Raw genomic sequence first — 17,507 nt, 5'->3', positions numbered from 1 at the left:
AAAAAGTTAACGACAAACCTGGGTTTGTGTTCCATGAAAAACAGTGGCTAATACAGCTTGCAACTCAATCACACAAGGGTCTTTCCTCAAGACAACTATTACACTGTTCATGGTATGTAGAAGTGCTTTATGTAGCACTTTCTACTTTGTCACATGCAATATTAAAAAGGTGTGTACTTTTTAAGGGGGCAGAGGGATAGAGAACCTGAAGCAGACTCCTAACTGACTACAGAGCCCAATGCAGGGCTTGAGCTAACAACCCTAAGATCATGACCTGGGCCAAAACCAAGATTCGGATGGTTAATCAACTGTGCCACCCAGGTGCCCTATAAAATTAGCTTTTTAGGGGCGCCTGGGTGACTCAGAGGGTTAAGCCTCCGCCTTTGGCTGAGGTCATGGTCTCAAGGTTCTGGGATCAAGCCCTGCATCAGGCTCTCTGCTCAGCAGGGAGCCTGCTCCGCACCCCCCCACCCTCTACCTACTTGTGATCTCTGTCAAATAAAATAAAAATCTTTTTTTAAAAAGTTGGCTTTTTGGGACACCTGGGTGGCTCAGTTGGTAAAGCAGCTGCCTTCAGCTCGGGTCATGATCCTGGCGTACTGGGATCGAGTCCCGCATCGGGCTCTTTGCTCAGTGGGGAGCCTGCTTCTCCCTCTGCCTCTCTGCCTGCCTGTGCTCGCTCTCTTCCCCTCTCTCTCTCTGATAAATAAATAAAAAATTAAAAAAAAAAAGTTGGCTTTTTAAAGACTGAGTTTCTGTATTTGCTTCTGATAACCTTTCTTAACAAAAGTTATTCTTACATTTCTAAGGTATTTAAAATAAAAACTATGCATTGATTTTTATTAAATTTGCAAAAATCCAACTAATTCTATACCTGATATTCCAGTGGATCAAATGAGCAATGGAGTATCAGGTATAGGGACTTAACTCATATTTTGTCTCTACTTTTTGATCTGTTCATTATCAAGTTGTGAACTGAACAATGCCTCGATTCAAACAGAAAAGACATTTTTATTTTTAATTAATTTATTTTAAAAATATTTTATTTGACAGAGAGAGAGCATGAGCAGCGGGGAGCAGCAATGGGAGAGGGAGAAGCAGATTCCCTGTTGAGCAGGGAGAATGATGCAGGAGATGGAGGACTTGATCCCAGGACCCCGGGATCATGACCTGAGCTGAAGGTAGATGCGTAACTGACTGAGCCACCCAGACACCGTGAAAAGACATTTTTTAAAAAGTGAGCAAGCTGGTGGGGGTGGGGGTAAACAAGTTGACCAGAGGGTATCTGCTTCATCCTTGGGTCTCTGCAGTACAAAAATTAAAGTCTGCTGAATGTGATTTTGGCAATTTGAGGTCATTAAGGAGAAGTGATCTACCATTAGAAAACATCTTCTGCATAGGTTTGTAACAAATTCACTCACCCACAAAATGCAACCACATATTTGAAATCTGAATGTATTCATTCAAATCAAACAACCAAAACCAGAAAAATAAAACATGAAGTATACATTTTCCCTCAATCATGACTGGTTTTCAGAAGAGCATCTTCATGAACTTAAGTTTAAATAGTTAAAAAAAAAAAGGTCAAACAGTTTGTAAAGAATCAACTGCATACGGTTAAAAGTTATTTCATATTTTATTTTCTAATTGTAATAGTTTGCATCCATCTTTTTTACATAAGTCCAAACCTCCAAACCAGTCAATACTAATTAGCTGTCATGAATCTATATAGTAAAAAGACTCATTAGACTTAAGAAACGAAATATGACCAGAGCTATCAATATTAATAACTACAAACTTTCTCTTAAGAAATATAGAGTAGTTGGTATTTTGCAAAACATCCATCTTTAAGCAATTTAGAGACTTGTTAAGTCTAATGCTGAATTAAATGAGGGTAGTAACAATTATTTTAAATACTGTATCAACATGAATGTATGAATATATATATTCTACAAGTTTCTTTTATTATAGGAACTAAAGACTGTAAGTGAAATGGTAAATAGAGAATATAAAAGATGTGCATATTTGATCTTATACAGTCCTGGGTACTGAGTGAAAAGCAGCAGACACTGCACTAGGTGCAATACACACACGGAGATGTAATTAGTCCCCCGCCAATTCTGTAGGTACTATTCTCATCACCTCCATTCTTACGGTAAGGAGCCTGAAATTCACACAAGTGAGAGAAGGTGCCCATAGTCACCTGCAGGTTAAGAGCAAAGTGGGGGTTGGGGCACAGGCCTCCTGACCATAGGGCCCATGCTCTCTTCACCCTCGATCACACTGCCTCCTAAGTTCCCAGCAGCTGTGGGGGGAGAGAAGACCCACTCCTATACTTTCCAAATTCCTTGGTTGTTCACTCTGTACCTGAGGAGTTATCTCAATGCAGCTGTAGTATGAATATTTTGTTCTTTTCTGAGTAGGAAGAAATAAGCAAGGATAAAAAGAATGACAGCTTATGGTAAATCAAAAACACAAAAGTGGTGTGTAAAAGTTCATGGGAGTCCAAACAGTATAAATGAAACTCCTTTTGCGAAGCAGGATAAAGATCTAAACATCTCCTACCAATATGAGTCTTAATTGTTAGGACAAGTAACATAAAGAACCTCACTTTCATTTTGATGCTGTCAAGCTACAGTTAATACTGGCTACTTTAAAATCTGTAGGAAATAAAGTATAAATCCAGATAGCTATTTTTATTTCAAACATGCTTTTACCTAACTTGATTACTCTGTTGTTCTGAAGTCAGTACTGACAGTTTATATCTACTAAAGATGTTATTCACCATCCTATAATTTAGTTATTTACATAAGATAGATGAGATTAAGTTAAACTACAAGTCACAAGGAGTTTTGCAACCAACTATATTCACAGCCATGGTTCTGTAACTGTGGTGAGTAAACCAATGGCCATTCCTTAATAAAATACAAGAATTTTCATCATGCATAGTTTACAGGATCCTTAAGAGGTGGTCTCTTAAGAGGCTGAAAGTTCAGAAAAGATTCAACAGTCAAGCAATTAAATCTTGGCAAGTATTTTTTCACACAAATGCTTGGTTTGGTTGTTGAGCCACCTTAGTAATACAATTTATTTATACTCTAACTGGAAGTAGAATCAACACTGCATGAAAAATGCAAGCCCATCAAATTCATTAGTAATAATTACTAACCTGCTTAGCAGGAAGAACAATTATTCTTGGATTTCAAACATTTTATTTTCTTTCAGGGCACACCTCATAGCCTTGTGTTATCGAAATCAAAGAATATAACCAAAGAAACCCCAAAGCCAACCCCCCCCCAAAACAAAAAAACCACAGAAAAAAAACCTTAAACAAAAACTCAACAGAAAAACACACATACACACACCAAAAAACAAAACAAAACAAAACACACCAACTAAGGACCACTTCCATTTCTCATTTGAAATGTAATCAATGAAACTATACAAATTTCACATTAAAGTTAGTAAAACAATCCCTCCAAGGAGTGTTGCAAATGACCTAGAACTTTACCATTTTATAATCATTATGATTTGAGATTTTCCAGGATGCAATGGCACTAGATTAAGCTCTTACTACATAGGCAAGGAAAAAAACTGTCACTAACACCCACATGAATGGGGGCCATACTTGTAATTTTCAGACTCTTTGGACAAACCATATTTGTTACAGGAGGTAAGTAGACAAAGTAATGTGTGAGTTGTACCATCCCTACCAAGAACTGTACCACAGACACAGAGTTACAACATTCTTGGTAAAACAACAGGGGAAAAGGATCTACATATACACCACAAATTTAGTAAAACACTTCTTATACAGAAGCCTAAATATCTTAGGAAGTTTAGATTTTGATGAAGATAATCACTAAGTTGATTTTTCAAGGCTAGTTTCTTACAAGTCTTAAAAACCAGCCCATGGACTCGGATGCATTCCACCTAGGTAAGTCTTCAGAACTCCAGAGAATAAGAAACATGAATTCCAACTGTCTACTCATTTCTATTCTCTGATTTAATGTTTTATAGTACCTCAGGTTCTGATTCCAGAGTTTGCACACTTACAAATAAACATGAGATTAGAGAAGATTTGCTTATTTTTTGAAGCCACATGAAGGTTTATTTCCCTTTATAGTACTTTTCGTCATTGAAAACATCTCTGGAGACCGGCAGAATAAAAGCTTCACAACCTTAATGATGGAACTCTTCATTGCTTAAGATTTCAATGTGGCTAGTGAGGTCTAAATAGCCCCGCCCTTAATTTCATCTTGGTAGAGTTGAGAACAAAAACTGAGTAAGGGAAAAATCCAAATTCCCAATAAAATATAAGCAAAACAAATCTTTACACACAATAAATTATATCCTAAACACAAAGTAAGGGTATAATATACTCTGCAGCATGACACTGTCTTTATTTCTCAGCTGTACTTCTTCCATTTAGAAATGAGAAACCATCTTTTCAGTAAATTGTTATTCCCTTCTCTTTTTACAGCTTAGGGATAGTTTGAAAAAGGCTTAAATTGTACAATTGTTAGGAAATTAAATTTTCATTTATACATAATTCAAGAGTTTATAAACCACTCAAAATTGTAGCTTATATGTATATGACGTCTGAAATAGAATGACACTTTTAACAATATTTTTGTTCTTTAAAAATATTCTACATACATGCATATGATCAAAACAGTCTTCTTGTTTGGGAAATTTCCTATGCACAGTAAGGAAAAAAAAACTGACAACTATAGCAACGTTTCAATGTCAGGATAACTGGGTGCCACCTACTGTTCAATTCCTATAACTACTAACCTTACAAATTAAAAATTGCTATTAAAACCTAGGTTCTAAAACCTGCATTTTGGAAATGCTTTTTTGCTGATACATTTATAGTGGCAAAATAAGATCATGAAAACAATGTACATGATATCAAAATTAGTACAAAAATAGCCACATGCTACTTAAATATGAAAAACTGACCTAATCATTTTTTACTCCAAATGCAGAGTTCTGCTTCCTTTAAATTGTATCAAAATCTCAAGGGAACATCAAAGTAACTGGAATATACAGAAAGTTACTGTACAGTCGACAGGCTAGTCAAAGTTAGGGCTTAATCATAATCCATGAGTGTAGGACAAATGGTTTATTCAAAAGATTCATTTTCTTATGGGAAGCGGCCAAAGTAGGAAAAGGAGTAATGCATTTCCCCCCACTTTTTAAAAATAGTAGATGTGGTCTTTTACCCATAAGCTCCAAAACATCAAAAGAACAAAGGGGGCTTAACTTTTCACTTAAGAGAATTCAGCATTACCAGTGTTTAAAGAAATACCTTAGAAACAAATCAGTCTGCTTTAACAAACTGTATTCATGCTAATGAAATTTTAATCTTCTTTAACAGGTCACAACCAAAATCCAAATTGTGGGAACAATCCTCAGAGAAATTGGAATGTAAAATGTTGAATTCAATTTAGATCTGGAAGAGAAAAGAACATCAGATCAAACAAAAGAATTCTTATCTTCCAGCAGTCTACCACATAGGGGAGCCTTGCACACCCTAAGGCTACCTTTGAAGAGGAAATTCTATACACTGGGTTTTTCTCCATTGGTTTGTTGCCAGTAAATTTTACAACCTCCTTCAGAATGTCATGCCATGCAAAAAAAAAAAATATATATATATATATATATATAATTTTTTTTTGAAGATTTTATTTATTTATTTGACAGACAGAGATCACAAGTAGGCAGAGAGGCAGGCAGAGGGGGGCGGGGAGCAGGCTCCCTGCTGAGCAGAGAGCCTGCCGCTGGGCTCAATCCCAGGACTCTGGGATCATGACCTGAGCCAAAGGCAGAGGCTTTAACCCAGTGAGCCACCCAGGCGCCCCCATGCAAAATATTCTTAATAAAGTTTAGTACCTCCTCCCTTTTTTGTTAGTGATAAGAGACTTTTTGGTTCTGGGGTGGAAGCAGACAGACAGGAGTATTATCTGAGAAAGAGAGGGGTCTGGCAGTAACCAAATTCTCCTCTCAACCCGGTTTTAGAAACAACTAGCATTACCTATAAGCAATCTGAAGAAATGTCTTGGAAACGTAGGGTTCTCCAGTGATAAAGCAACCCTTGCAAAATGTTCAAGATAACTCAAATTCCTTTGGTATCCACCATCTTTTACCATCTCTTTCCTTGCCAGCATACTGGGTCCAGTCCTAATGAATCACTGGCACAGATTCAGTTTTTTTCTTAGAAAATCTTAACCTTGTTTAGATCCTCAACCTATCACCTCTGTGTATTCAAATTCAAATTCATACTCAAAAGTGTTCTCTGATTTGGTTCTTAATTTCCAAAAGAGACCTACCCCCACTCTAAAAATGTTTGGATTGCCCCTTTATTTCCAACACAATTCCATGTCAGGTTCTGGTCACAGAATATAATCAATAAATCTACTGTCAAAGTATCATTAACAAGTCAGTCACAAGAATTCTGTGGCCCAGCGTCTCTAAAAGGGACATACATTAAAAAAAGAAAGACAAATTTATGTAAAAATTCAGAAATGCATATACACATGGAGGATATGTACTCAAATCCTTAATTCACCCTGAGTATTCTAAGTGGTCTGAAGATGCATCAAAATAAAAGATGGATTGATGGATGAATAAAGATATAGTTAGATATATGATAAATCAGGTAAAAAAAATATTAATTATAGAACCTGGGTAGTGGGTATCACTTGTGATGCCTAATTCAGACTCCCTGCAGATTAGCCTTTGTACTTTTGAAAGGCCCTGGTAATCATGTCACACAGTCTAAGTCAGGAGTAAATGCCCCGGATATAATAAAATTTCATCTTTGAATCAAACCAAACATTAGAGTAATTATTTTTAGATTTATATACATAGTTTGGCTCTCAACTACATTTTTATTTTAAGGAGTTGAAAAAGAGCCCAAACTGGAGTTAAGAGTAACTTATAATACTACCCCAATTATTTAATAAATTTATATTGCCAGAAACTAAGTATGAATTTCACTTAAATACTATAACAGCAAAAGGGCATTTATTCTGGGGCGCCTGGGTGGCTCAGTGGGTTGAGCCTCTGGCTTCGGCTCGGGTCATGATCTCAGGGTCCTGGGATCGAGCCCCGCATGGAGCTCTCTGCTCAGCAGGAAGCCTGCTACCCCCTCTGTCTCTGCCTGCCTCTCTGCCTGCTTGTGAGCTCTATCAAATAAATAATCTTTAAAAAAAAAAAAGGCATTTATTCTTGTGAGCATCACTGCTTTACCGTTCAGAAAAAAAATACATTTTCCTAAAACACACCAACGCCAAACCAAGAGTTTGCCAACAACGCATATCCAATAAATGAAGTAACATAATTGGCGAAAGGTCTCTAAAGATTTATTTTAGAAAGAGAGAGGTCACACATGTAGAGGAGGGGCAGAGAGAGAGGGAGAGAGTCTTAAGCAGAACTGAGCGTGGAGGCCAACTGGGGCCTCGATCCCACAACCCTGAGATCATGATCTGAGCTGAAATCAAGAGTTGGATGCTCAACTGACTGAGCCACCCAGGGACCCCTGGAATGACAACATATGTTAAAAGCCTTGTTAAAACTGAGACCTTCTGGGGCATGTGAGTCAAGCATCTGACTCTTGGGTTTCAGCTCAGGTCATGATCTCAGGGTTGTGGGATTAAGGCCCGCACACTGGGCTCCATGCTCAGGGCAGAGTCTGCTTCAGATTCTCTCTCTCCCTCTGCCCCCTCGCATGTGCTCTCTCTCTAAAAAAAAAAAAAAAAAAACTAAACAAAATCTTTTAAAAAAATGTTGTAATTCCAATGTTCCATATCAAGGTACTTAAAAAAGATTCTTCTAATATACCAGTATTTCAATTAAGGCATGTTTCTTTGAGATCTTCTATTTCTTACAACTGTGCTAAATTCATAAACAGCTATTTCTTAAGATACTTTTATTTTATTTTATTTTTTTTTAAGATTTTATTTTATTTATTTATTTGACAGAGAGAAATCACAAGTAGATGGAGAAGCAGACAGAGAGAGAGAGAGAGGGAAGCAGGCTCCCTGCTGAGCAGAGAGCCCGATGCGGGACTCGATCCCAGGACCCTGAGATCATGACCTGAGCTGAAGGCAGCGGCTTAACCCACTGAGCCACCCAGGCACCCTCTTAAGATACTTTTAAAGAAGTTATGATTCCAATGCCTAGCATTCATATCGCCAAAGCAAATACTGATCTTTTCTGGAAGAAATGTTGAAAAGACTGTAAGAATTCTCAAAGTATAAGTTTGACTAGTTGTCTTCTAAATAATACTGAGTATTTTAATTCATGGACAAGTCTTGAAATATACCCTAATTCAAGTATTCAACATTTTTAGTTTAAAGGAAGACAGGAGAAAAAGCTGGTTTCTCTGTGGATAATTCAGAAACAAAAGTTGGAAAATATAAGATCTATCTACTCACATCATCGATGTCTTCATCATCATCTCCAATGTCATCGAACTGAATTTCATCATCATCTCCAGGACCAAATGTATCAGTTTCATTGATTTTAGCTAAAGAAACAATAACAAATACACTCATATAACCAAGATAATATTAAAATGGTCTGTTATCAAATGCCGAGTCAAAGTTACACCAATTCAAGTATAGTTGACATATATATTAATTTCAAGCGCACATGGTTGATTTTGACAATTATATACACTACAACATGTTCACGAGAATAAGCATGGTTACCAAGTCACCAATGTTACTACAATATTATTAACTACATTCCCCATACTGTACTTTTCATCCCCATGATTTATGTTAGAACTGGTAGTTTGTACCTCTTAATCCCCTTCACCTACTTCGCCCACCTCCCGGCCCCCCAACAACCATTGGATATCTTCTCTATATTTATGAGTCTTTCTCTCGTTTGTTCGTAGTTTGTTTTTTTTTTAAAGATTCCACAAGTCTAAGTGATATCATATGGTATTTGTCTCTGATTTATTTCACCTGGCATAATACCCTCTAAGTCTATTCATGTTACTACAAATGGGAAGATTTCATTTGCTTTTATGTCTGAGTAATACTCTAGTTGTATGTGTGTATCAATCACATATCCTTTATCCATTTATCTATCAGTGGACACAAGTTGCTTCTGTATCTTGGCATTGTAAATAATGCTGCAATAAACATAGGGGTACATACACTTTTTCAAATAAGTGCTTTCATTTTCTTTGTGTATATATCCAGTACTGAAATTACTGGACTGAATGGTATTTTTATGTTTAACTTTTTTTTTTTAAAGATTTTATTTATTCATTTGACAGAGAGAGATCACAAGTAAGCAGAGAGGCAAGCAGAGAGAGAGGAAGGAAAGCAGGTTCCCTGCTGAGCAGAGAGCCCGATGTGGGACTGAGCCGAAGGCAGCGGCTTAACCCACTGAGCCACCCAGGTGCCCCCCTATGTTCAACTTTTTGAGGAACTTTTAAACTTTTTGAGGAACCTCCATACTGTTTTCCACAATGGTTGTACCAGTTTGTATTCCTACCAACAGTGCACAAAGGTTCCTTTTTCTCCCCATCTTCACCAACACTTGTTATTTCTTATCTTTCTGATACAAGATATTCTGACTGGTATGAGGGGTATCTCACTGTGGTTGTGATTTGCATTTCCCTGATGATTAGTGATGCTAAGCATCTTTTCAAGGCCTATTGGCCATTTCTACATCTTCTATGTAAAGTGTCCATTTTTTTTTTTTAAGATTTTTTTATTCATTTATCAGAGGGAGAGAGGAGGAGAGAGCAAACATAGGCAGACAGAATGGCAGGCAGAGGCAGAAGCAGGCTCCCTGCTGAGCAAGGAGCCCGATGTGGGACTCGATCCCAGGACGCTGGGATCATGACCTGAGCCGAAGGCAGCTGCTTAACCAACTGAGCCACCCAGGCGTCCCCTTCTGTCCATTTTTAATTGGATTATTTGGGAGGATTTTAAGGCATTCAGTTGTACGAGGTTTTTTTTGTTTTGTTTTTGTTTTTAAGATTTTATTTAGGGGCACCTGCATGGCTTAGTATCTCTCTTTCACTCTCAAATAAATAAAATCGTAAAAAAAAAAAAAAAGATTTAATTTATTTCTTTGAGAGAGAGAACATGCACATGTGCAGGAGCAGGGGGAGGGGCAAAGGCAGAATCCCATGCTGGGCAGGGAGCCATATGCAGGGCTTGATCCCAGGACCTGAAAGAAGATGCTTAATCACCCAGATGCCCCAAGCTGTAGGAGGTTTGGGTTTTGTTTTTTTTTTTTTTAAACATATTTTGGATATTAACCATTTATTAGATAAATCATTTGTAAATATCTTCTCCCATTCAATAGGTTGCCACTTTGTTTTGTTGGTTTCCTTCATGGTCCAAAAGCTTTTTGGGTTGACATAGTCCCAAGTATTTATTTCAAAGAGATATTTTTAGTAAAGCAGGCTCCAGTTACACAAATTCTGAAACCTTTACAACTTCTAACTACGCCTCAAACTGGTTAGAGCACATGCTAACAACACCCAATCACCAGACAGACTCATCAATCAGAAACTTGAGTCAAATCATGTTTATCCCTAAGCAATGAAAATGAACTGGGAAGTGCTGGTTCCATTCCCCGATATACTAGCATTTCCTAGACTGAAAATGTTAAGTAAATAATTTTGGAGGGTTTTCGTGCTTAAGTAAAATTATATTGTTTTTATAATAATATGCAAGAAAGCCCAAACGAAGAAAAAAACACTACAAAATGAAAGAAAAACACCAAATGAAATAGCCACTTAGGCTTACAAAATAGTATGTAAAGTACATTTCCCCTTTGGTGAGGTTACGAAGGACTTATTTTTGTTTTATTTAAGTTTACCACCTATGAATGCGTAACTTTTGAGGTGCCTGGGTGGCTCAGTCAGTTAAGCATCTGCCTTTGGCTCAGGTCATGATCCCAGGGTCCTGGAATGGATCCCCACATCGGGCTCTCTGCTCAGCAGGGAACCTGCTTCTCCCCCCCCCCCAAACTCATGCTTGCTCTCTCTCCCTCTCTGAAATAAATAAATAAAATCTTTAAAAAAACACATAACTTCTGTATCGGTAACAGAGAGACAACATTGGTTTTAAAAAATCCTACAGGATCTTTTAATACTAGGATAATAACTGAAAACTGACTTTATAAAAATTGACAACAGTACCTAAGTACTATCCCTGCTTCACATTTAAAGTAGATGAACAATGACAATCTCTTGAGAAAGTTATTGTGAAATAAATACTGAAACAAAAGTAATCCTCTTATTAGTATTATGCAGAAGTTCAGAGTATAAAACATAACTCCATACCAGAAAGTGTATTTATTAAGGACAGAATCCCAGTTACTTTTTTCTTAAGGTATCCACTATTATGAAGCAGGCATACTTAAAACGAACCATGTAAGCACAAAAGTAAATATGCAAAATTCTACCAAAATTCCTTCACCTAAGTTAACACCAAGTATGAACACCATATGACAGGTTAGTAAAGTAACTCAGACATTACCATGCTCTGGAAGCTCGCCATATGCCTTCAGACTTCTAGCTTCATCTGCATTGTATTTTAAAATTACATCAGCTTTATTATCCTAAAAAAGACAAGTAACTTTTAGAACCAATTATGCCAAAATAGTCTTTACAAAATTACTTTCAAAGTGGATAAAAAATTAAATCTCACTGTGGTTACAATCCTTTTTTCACATTTTAAAGTTTTCTCCTACCTAGTGCACTTGTTGTCATAAGCACTAGATGACATATGGAAATGCTGAATGACTATATTGTTAATTATACTGGAATCAAAATTAAAAAAAAAAAGTATTAGAGGCACCTGCGTCGCTCAGTCCTTTAAGCACCTGACTTCAGCTTAGGTCATGATCTCAGGGTCTTGGGATGGGGCCCCTGCATCTGGCTTCCTGCTCAGCAGGGAGTCTGTTCCTCTTCCTCCCCTTCTGCCTCTAACCCTGCTGTGCTCTCGCTCTCTCAAAGGAATGTTAAAAAAAAAAGGTATCAAAACAAACAAAACTTTTTTAAAAGATTCTATTTACTTGACAGAGAGGAAGAGATCACAAGTAGGCAAAGAGGCAGGCAGAAGGAGAGGGGGGAAGCAGACTTCCTGCTGAGCAGGGAGCCAGATGAGGAGCTCGATCCCAGAACCCTGACTGAGATCACGATCTGAGCGGAAGCAGAGGCTTAACCCACTGAGCCACCCAAGCGCCCCAGAAACAAAACTTTTAAAAAATAAAGTTTTCTCCTACCTTCTAAAAAACATCCTCAGGGTTATATAGTATAAAGCTGCCTACATGCATAAATGAATAGTGATCAACAAGCTTAAGGAAGATATTTACAGATCTCACTTTAAAAAGGGCAGAACTGTGCAAACCCAATCTTTTAAGTGTTTACTATTATCCTTTGATTAGAAGTCTTTTGAAATACGAAAATTCCCTGGGACCATCATTTACGGGTTGATTAAACAAACTAAAAAAATGTGTAATGTGTAATGACCTAAGGAAATTAATATGCCTTTCCATGCATCAGAGGTTCTTAGAATATGAAAAGAATGAAATCTCCAGTGGAGCCTTTGTATTTCCTGGAGCTAGATCAGTAGAGGCGGGAGTGAAGTTCATGAATTTGTATTTTTAAAAGCCCTTTTAAGTGTTTCTGATGCAAATGTCCCACTGAAAACTACTGCCATAGAATGTTCACATTTTCCCATTTGAAAAGAATCCCACTCAGTTAAGGAAGAAAAAAAGTGTTGAAGCTGATTGTTTCAACTTCAAGAAGTTCTTTGGACCTAAAAGCAGGACCAAAGGGCTTCAAAGAGGATCAGTGATGCAAAGGCAGTGTGATTCAAACCAGTCCTTCTTGAACTATGATGTTTATAGAAGTTCAAAGGTAAATTGCTAAAACGCATATTCCAATTCAGGAGGACTGGAGTGGGGTCCAAAAACCTACATCTCTTACAAGTTCCTAAAAGCCAGTGATGCCACTGGTCCCTGGACCAGCCTTAAAGTGGCAGGGGTAGAGAAGGTGGTTTATGGAAGACTAAGAATCAGAAAAAGTTGGTCTTGGCTGTCATTTTATAGTCAGAATTGTACATGCTTTCATATCTTGGGTTTCCTTATCCATCAAAGAGAACTATTCTTCCTACTTCTGGGGTTATTTTTAAAATTAAGAGAAGAAACTGGACATTAGAATGGTATTTTGTTTTGTTAGAGAGACAGTGCACACTTGCGGGGGAGGGGGCCAACGGAAGGAGAGTGAGAATCTTAAGCTGGCTCCACACCCAGCAAGGAGCCCAAGGCAGGGTGCGATTGTGACCTGAGAGGAAATCAAGAGTTGGACGCTTAACCCACTGAGCCACGCAGGCATCCCAAAATGGTATTAATTAAAGCAGGCTTTTTTGTACCTTAGCATTATTCACATTTTGGGCTGGGCAATTCTTTGTTGTAGGGACTGTCCTTTGCAATGTAGGATATTTGGCACCACCCCTCATCGCTATCCATTACATGACAGCGACACTGCCTCCCCCAGTTGTGACAACCAGAAATGTCTACAGACACTGCCAAATGGCCCCCTGGAGGAAAAAATTCACTCATGGTTGAGAACCAATCATTTAAAGTAAAGATTTTAATTCTTTACTCTGGAACATATATTTTAAAAAATCAAGGTAGGATCAAGGCTATAAAAACAGAAACATCACTCACAATGTGATTAAATATATGGTGATGAGTTCCAACAGGGAGAAACCAAATGGCCTACAGAGACCCAAAATGAGTAGTCTTCAAGTTGAGATTATTCAACTACCATTTTTTCCTGGTGCTCATTCAAATTTAGATCATATACTTCTATCATGGTTTCTACCGCAGTTACTTGTGTGCCTGTCTCACTCTTCTCACTACCAGGCCATAAGCATTTTTGGGATGGGAGTTTGGCTCATTCAGGTGTATCCACTACGGTAAGAGTTCCCAGATTTTTATTTCAACAAGTATGAATTAAAAAGAAAAGAAAAATGGTCACAGGAGGTCTACCATAAGATTAAATTTTTATTATAACAAATAAGAACACAAACAAAATCACCACTAACATCACTCATTCCGAACAAGGGAACTTTTTAAATATCAAAAAAGGTAAAAAGGCCATTTAACTTTATGAAAAATTCACGCTGCCTGTTATTTTTTCCATAGTGGAAACACGGACTCCACAAAATGGCCACTTGGGAACCATGATGCCTAGGGTATCTAGCATAATACCTAAAAAAACTTAACCGGCCCTTATAAAATGTTTGTTGACACAATAGTGAGCAGCATGCTGGGGTGGAACTGGTCAAATACAGTCATGACTGAAGTTCTAAGCACTAATGGCTCACAAAATTCAACCAAGTGAACAAATGAGAAAAAAATATATACATATATATATTTTTACCTGGTAGTCTCGGAGACCAACCAATATAATGTCTGAAGTATTTATCCAAACCTATGAAAGAAAAGTCACTGCATGTCATATTTAAAAATAAAGAACCAAAGCAACATTGAGTCAGTCTTTCCATAAAACACTATCCACCCAACTGTGGGTGAATTACCTATATTTAGAATAGGAAAAAAATACTATAGTAAGCAGCTGAGATGTTTCAAATCTTCTATAATTTGGGGTGTTAAAATCTTATTTAACAGCCTGTTTATTAATTCCAAAAGAATAATGACTAGATTAGAAATTAAGGAATTTTTAATAGTGAATTACTCCAAGTGGTTAGTTATCCATCCATTACATGTGAGAATAGAAAGTTAGAAATGTACATTTATCGCCTTCCCTCTCTTCATTTCACCAACCCACATAAGAAGCTGGCAAAACCCCTTTATAGTTTAGTAACCATCTAAAATCAGAGTTTGAGGGACTTTTACCCAACTTGATTAATATATCTGCCTCAAAGCCCACTATGATGGGAGATTAATCATTCCTTCCAAGGCAGCCCATTGAAGAAATTTAGTATCACCACAACACTAACTGTAATTCCTATTCACATTTTCTTAACACTCTTTACAAATATTTCCCCCGCCCTGAAACCAGAATCCAAACATGAGCCACATACCCCATTTAACCATTAGGTCTCTTTCATCTCCATTCAACTGGAATAGTTCCCCATCCCTTTAAGGTCATTAACATTGTATTAAAAGCCAGGCCATGTTTTGTGGGTTTCTCTAAACGTGGATTTGTTGATTGTTTATTCATGATTAGATTCAGGTTAAACATTTTGAGCAGAAAAAAATAGGTGATGCCAATGTGTCTTTAAATGGAATCCATAAAAAATTACCATCAAGGAGTTGGCTGTTTTATCATAGGTAATAAATCACTGTTCTACTGAAATCTTTGGGGAACTTCCAAAAATGAGGTCCCTGACCCATAAAAACTATGGAGCAATCTTCTACCTTAATCACAATTTTAAAGTAAAACAAATTTCCACACCTACCTTTTTTCTCAATTTCCCTCTGATGTGACATAACCTCTTTACACCATCAAAACACATCGCTTCTAATCGTCCATTTCCCAACATTTTGATTACTTGAGCATACTCTGGGGGAGGGAAAACAAAAGTGTATAGGATACTGTTCAACTTTTCAGAACAGCAACTTAAAAACCCACACAAAACTGACTAGAATGGGGGCACAGTCCATTAAGCGTCCGACTCTCGGTTTCAGCTCAGGTTATGGTCTCAGGGTCTTGAGATCAAGCCCCGTGTCGGGCTCTGAGCTCAGCAAGGAGTCTGCTGGAGTTTCTGTCAGGCACCCTGCTCACCTGGGAGCCTGCTTCTCTCTGTCCCTCCCCCAATCATGCTCACTCGCTCGCTCTCTCACTCTCTTGTGCTTGTTTTCTCTCTCTCTCTCTCTCAAAAAAAAAAAAAAAAAAAAAAAAAAAACTAACATTAAGCTACTTGTATTTGCCAAATTGTTGAAATTAGCCTTTATAAGATCTGAGGGAAAGGAGATCCAAATTTGGGAGACATTCCAAATGAGAGAGATTGATGAGATGTAATATGCATTTTGGGACATGCCACCTTGGTCTCCAAAAGTAAAGCCTACAGTTATGAAGACAGTAGTCATTCTGTTTACTCAAAATGAACAGATGTAATTAAAGCATTTCTGATAAGAGATAGCTTGTTATAGAAAGGACATTATGGAGTCTAGATTCTGGTTCTACCAATAACTAGCTTAGTGTTTATTACTCCCTAGTCTTTATTTTACTACACATATTTATTCCTAACCATTATGCCTATGTGTTCTAGTCTGTTTTGTTTATTTATTTATCTTAGAGGAAGGAAAAGGGGCAGGGGGAGAGGGAGAGAGAATCCAAAGCTGACTCTGGGCTGACATTGGACTGTGAGGCGGGGCTTGATCCCAGAACCCTGAGATCATGACCTGAACCAAAACCAAGAGTTGGACTGCAATACCCAGGTGCCCTGTTCTAGTCAAATTTTTTTTTTAAGATTTACCTATTCACTTAAGAGAGAGGGAGAGAGGGAGGGTGGGGAAAGACAGAGAAGCAGGCTCCCAGGTGAGCAGGGTGCCTGATGCGGGTCTTGTTCCCAGGACCCTGGGACTGTGACCTGAGCTGAAGGCAGATGCTTAACTGACTGAGCCACCCTGGTACCCCAATAATGTCTTTGTTATATTAGAAGTCATCACTCAAAGTTTTTGTAAAGCCAGAAAGATGTTTTCAGGCAAAATGCCGAACTTTTAAAGAAAACCCTTCCAAAAGGAAACCCAAGAAACTCCCTGGTTTTACTGACATTTGGAAAACTAAGATGATGAGCATTAGCTTGCACGTGGGCCTGTCTGTTCTTCTCTAATCATTAAATGACAGAAGACTGGAGGTGGATGTTGTCTCAGAACCTTTAGCTTACTCAAGCTGTACATAAGACTGACCCACTAAGAGAATACCCACCGGTCTGTAAGTATACTGAGACCTAACTCTCAAAAGGCTCAACCATGGGTTTAACATGCTGAAGTGATTGCTCAGATTATACCGCACCTAGAGCCTCAATATAGTGGGTCAATTCAAAGGCAGCCTCTCTTCCAAAGTGAGGGGAAAAAAACATGAAAATCCACCAAAGTTCTATACAAAAAGACAATCAAAAAAGGTTCTTTGTTAAAATATGCCGGGAGCTACTAGGATAACTGGAAAATTTCAAAAATAGATTATATACTAGATATATAATATATTCATGTTAAATTATCTGAGTCTGATAATTCTATTGTGATTATGTAAGAGAATATTCTTCTTAAGAAACATAATGCAGCAGGTAAAGTAAAAAAATATCATGCCTGTAACAAGCTTGAAAATCATTCAAGAGGGGCACCTGGGAGGCTCAGTGAGTTAAGCCTCTGCCTTGGGCTCAGGTCATGACCTCAGGGTCCTGGGATTGAGCCCCGCGTCATGCTCTCTGCTCAGCAGGGAGCCTGCTTACCCCTCTCTCTCTACCTGCCTCTCTGCCTATGTG

At 37.9% G+C, this 17,507-nt stretch overlaps 1 protein-coding gene across 1 annotated transcript in view; it reads right to left on the bottom strand.

Annotated features, from left to right (window-relative positions):
* Positions 1-1,617: 1,617 nt before the first annotated feature.
* The window catches only part of EIF1AX (eukaryotic translation initiation factor 1A X-linked), a gene marked incomplete at its 5' end in the record, with an annotated part of 22,251 nt that continues 6,361 nt past the window's right edge, over positions 1,618-17,507 (bottom strand). The window contains 5 exons of the mRNA XM_082716532.1: positions 1,618-5,458; positions 8,445-8,536; positions 11,523-11,604; positions 14,438-14,488; positions 15,480-15,583. Of these exons, the coding sequence (XP_082572658.1) occupies positions 5,453-5,458; positions 8,445-8,536; positions 11,523-11,604; positions 14,438-14,488; positions 15,480-15,583 (335 nt within the window). The 3' untranslated portion in view covers positions 1,618-5,452. The remainder of the gene's footprint in view (positions 5,459-8,444; positions 8,537-11,522; positions 11,605-14,437; positions 14,489-15,479; positions 15,584-17,507) is intronic.

The sequence above is a fragment of the Mustela nivalis genome (assembly GCF_964662115.1).
Source record: "Mustela nivalis genome assembly, chromosome: X".
NCBI classification, from domain to species: domain Eukaryota; kingdom Metazoa; phylum Chordata; class Mammalia; order Carnivora; family Mustelidae; genus Mustela; species Mustela nivalis.
The sequence above is the reverse complement of the archived record's forward strand: the minus strand, read 5'-3'. Positions and strand labels throughout refer to the sequence as shown.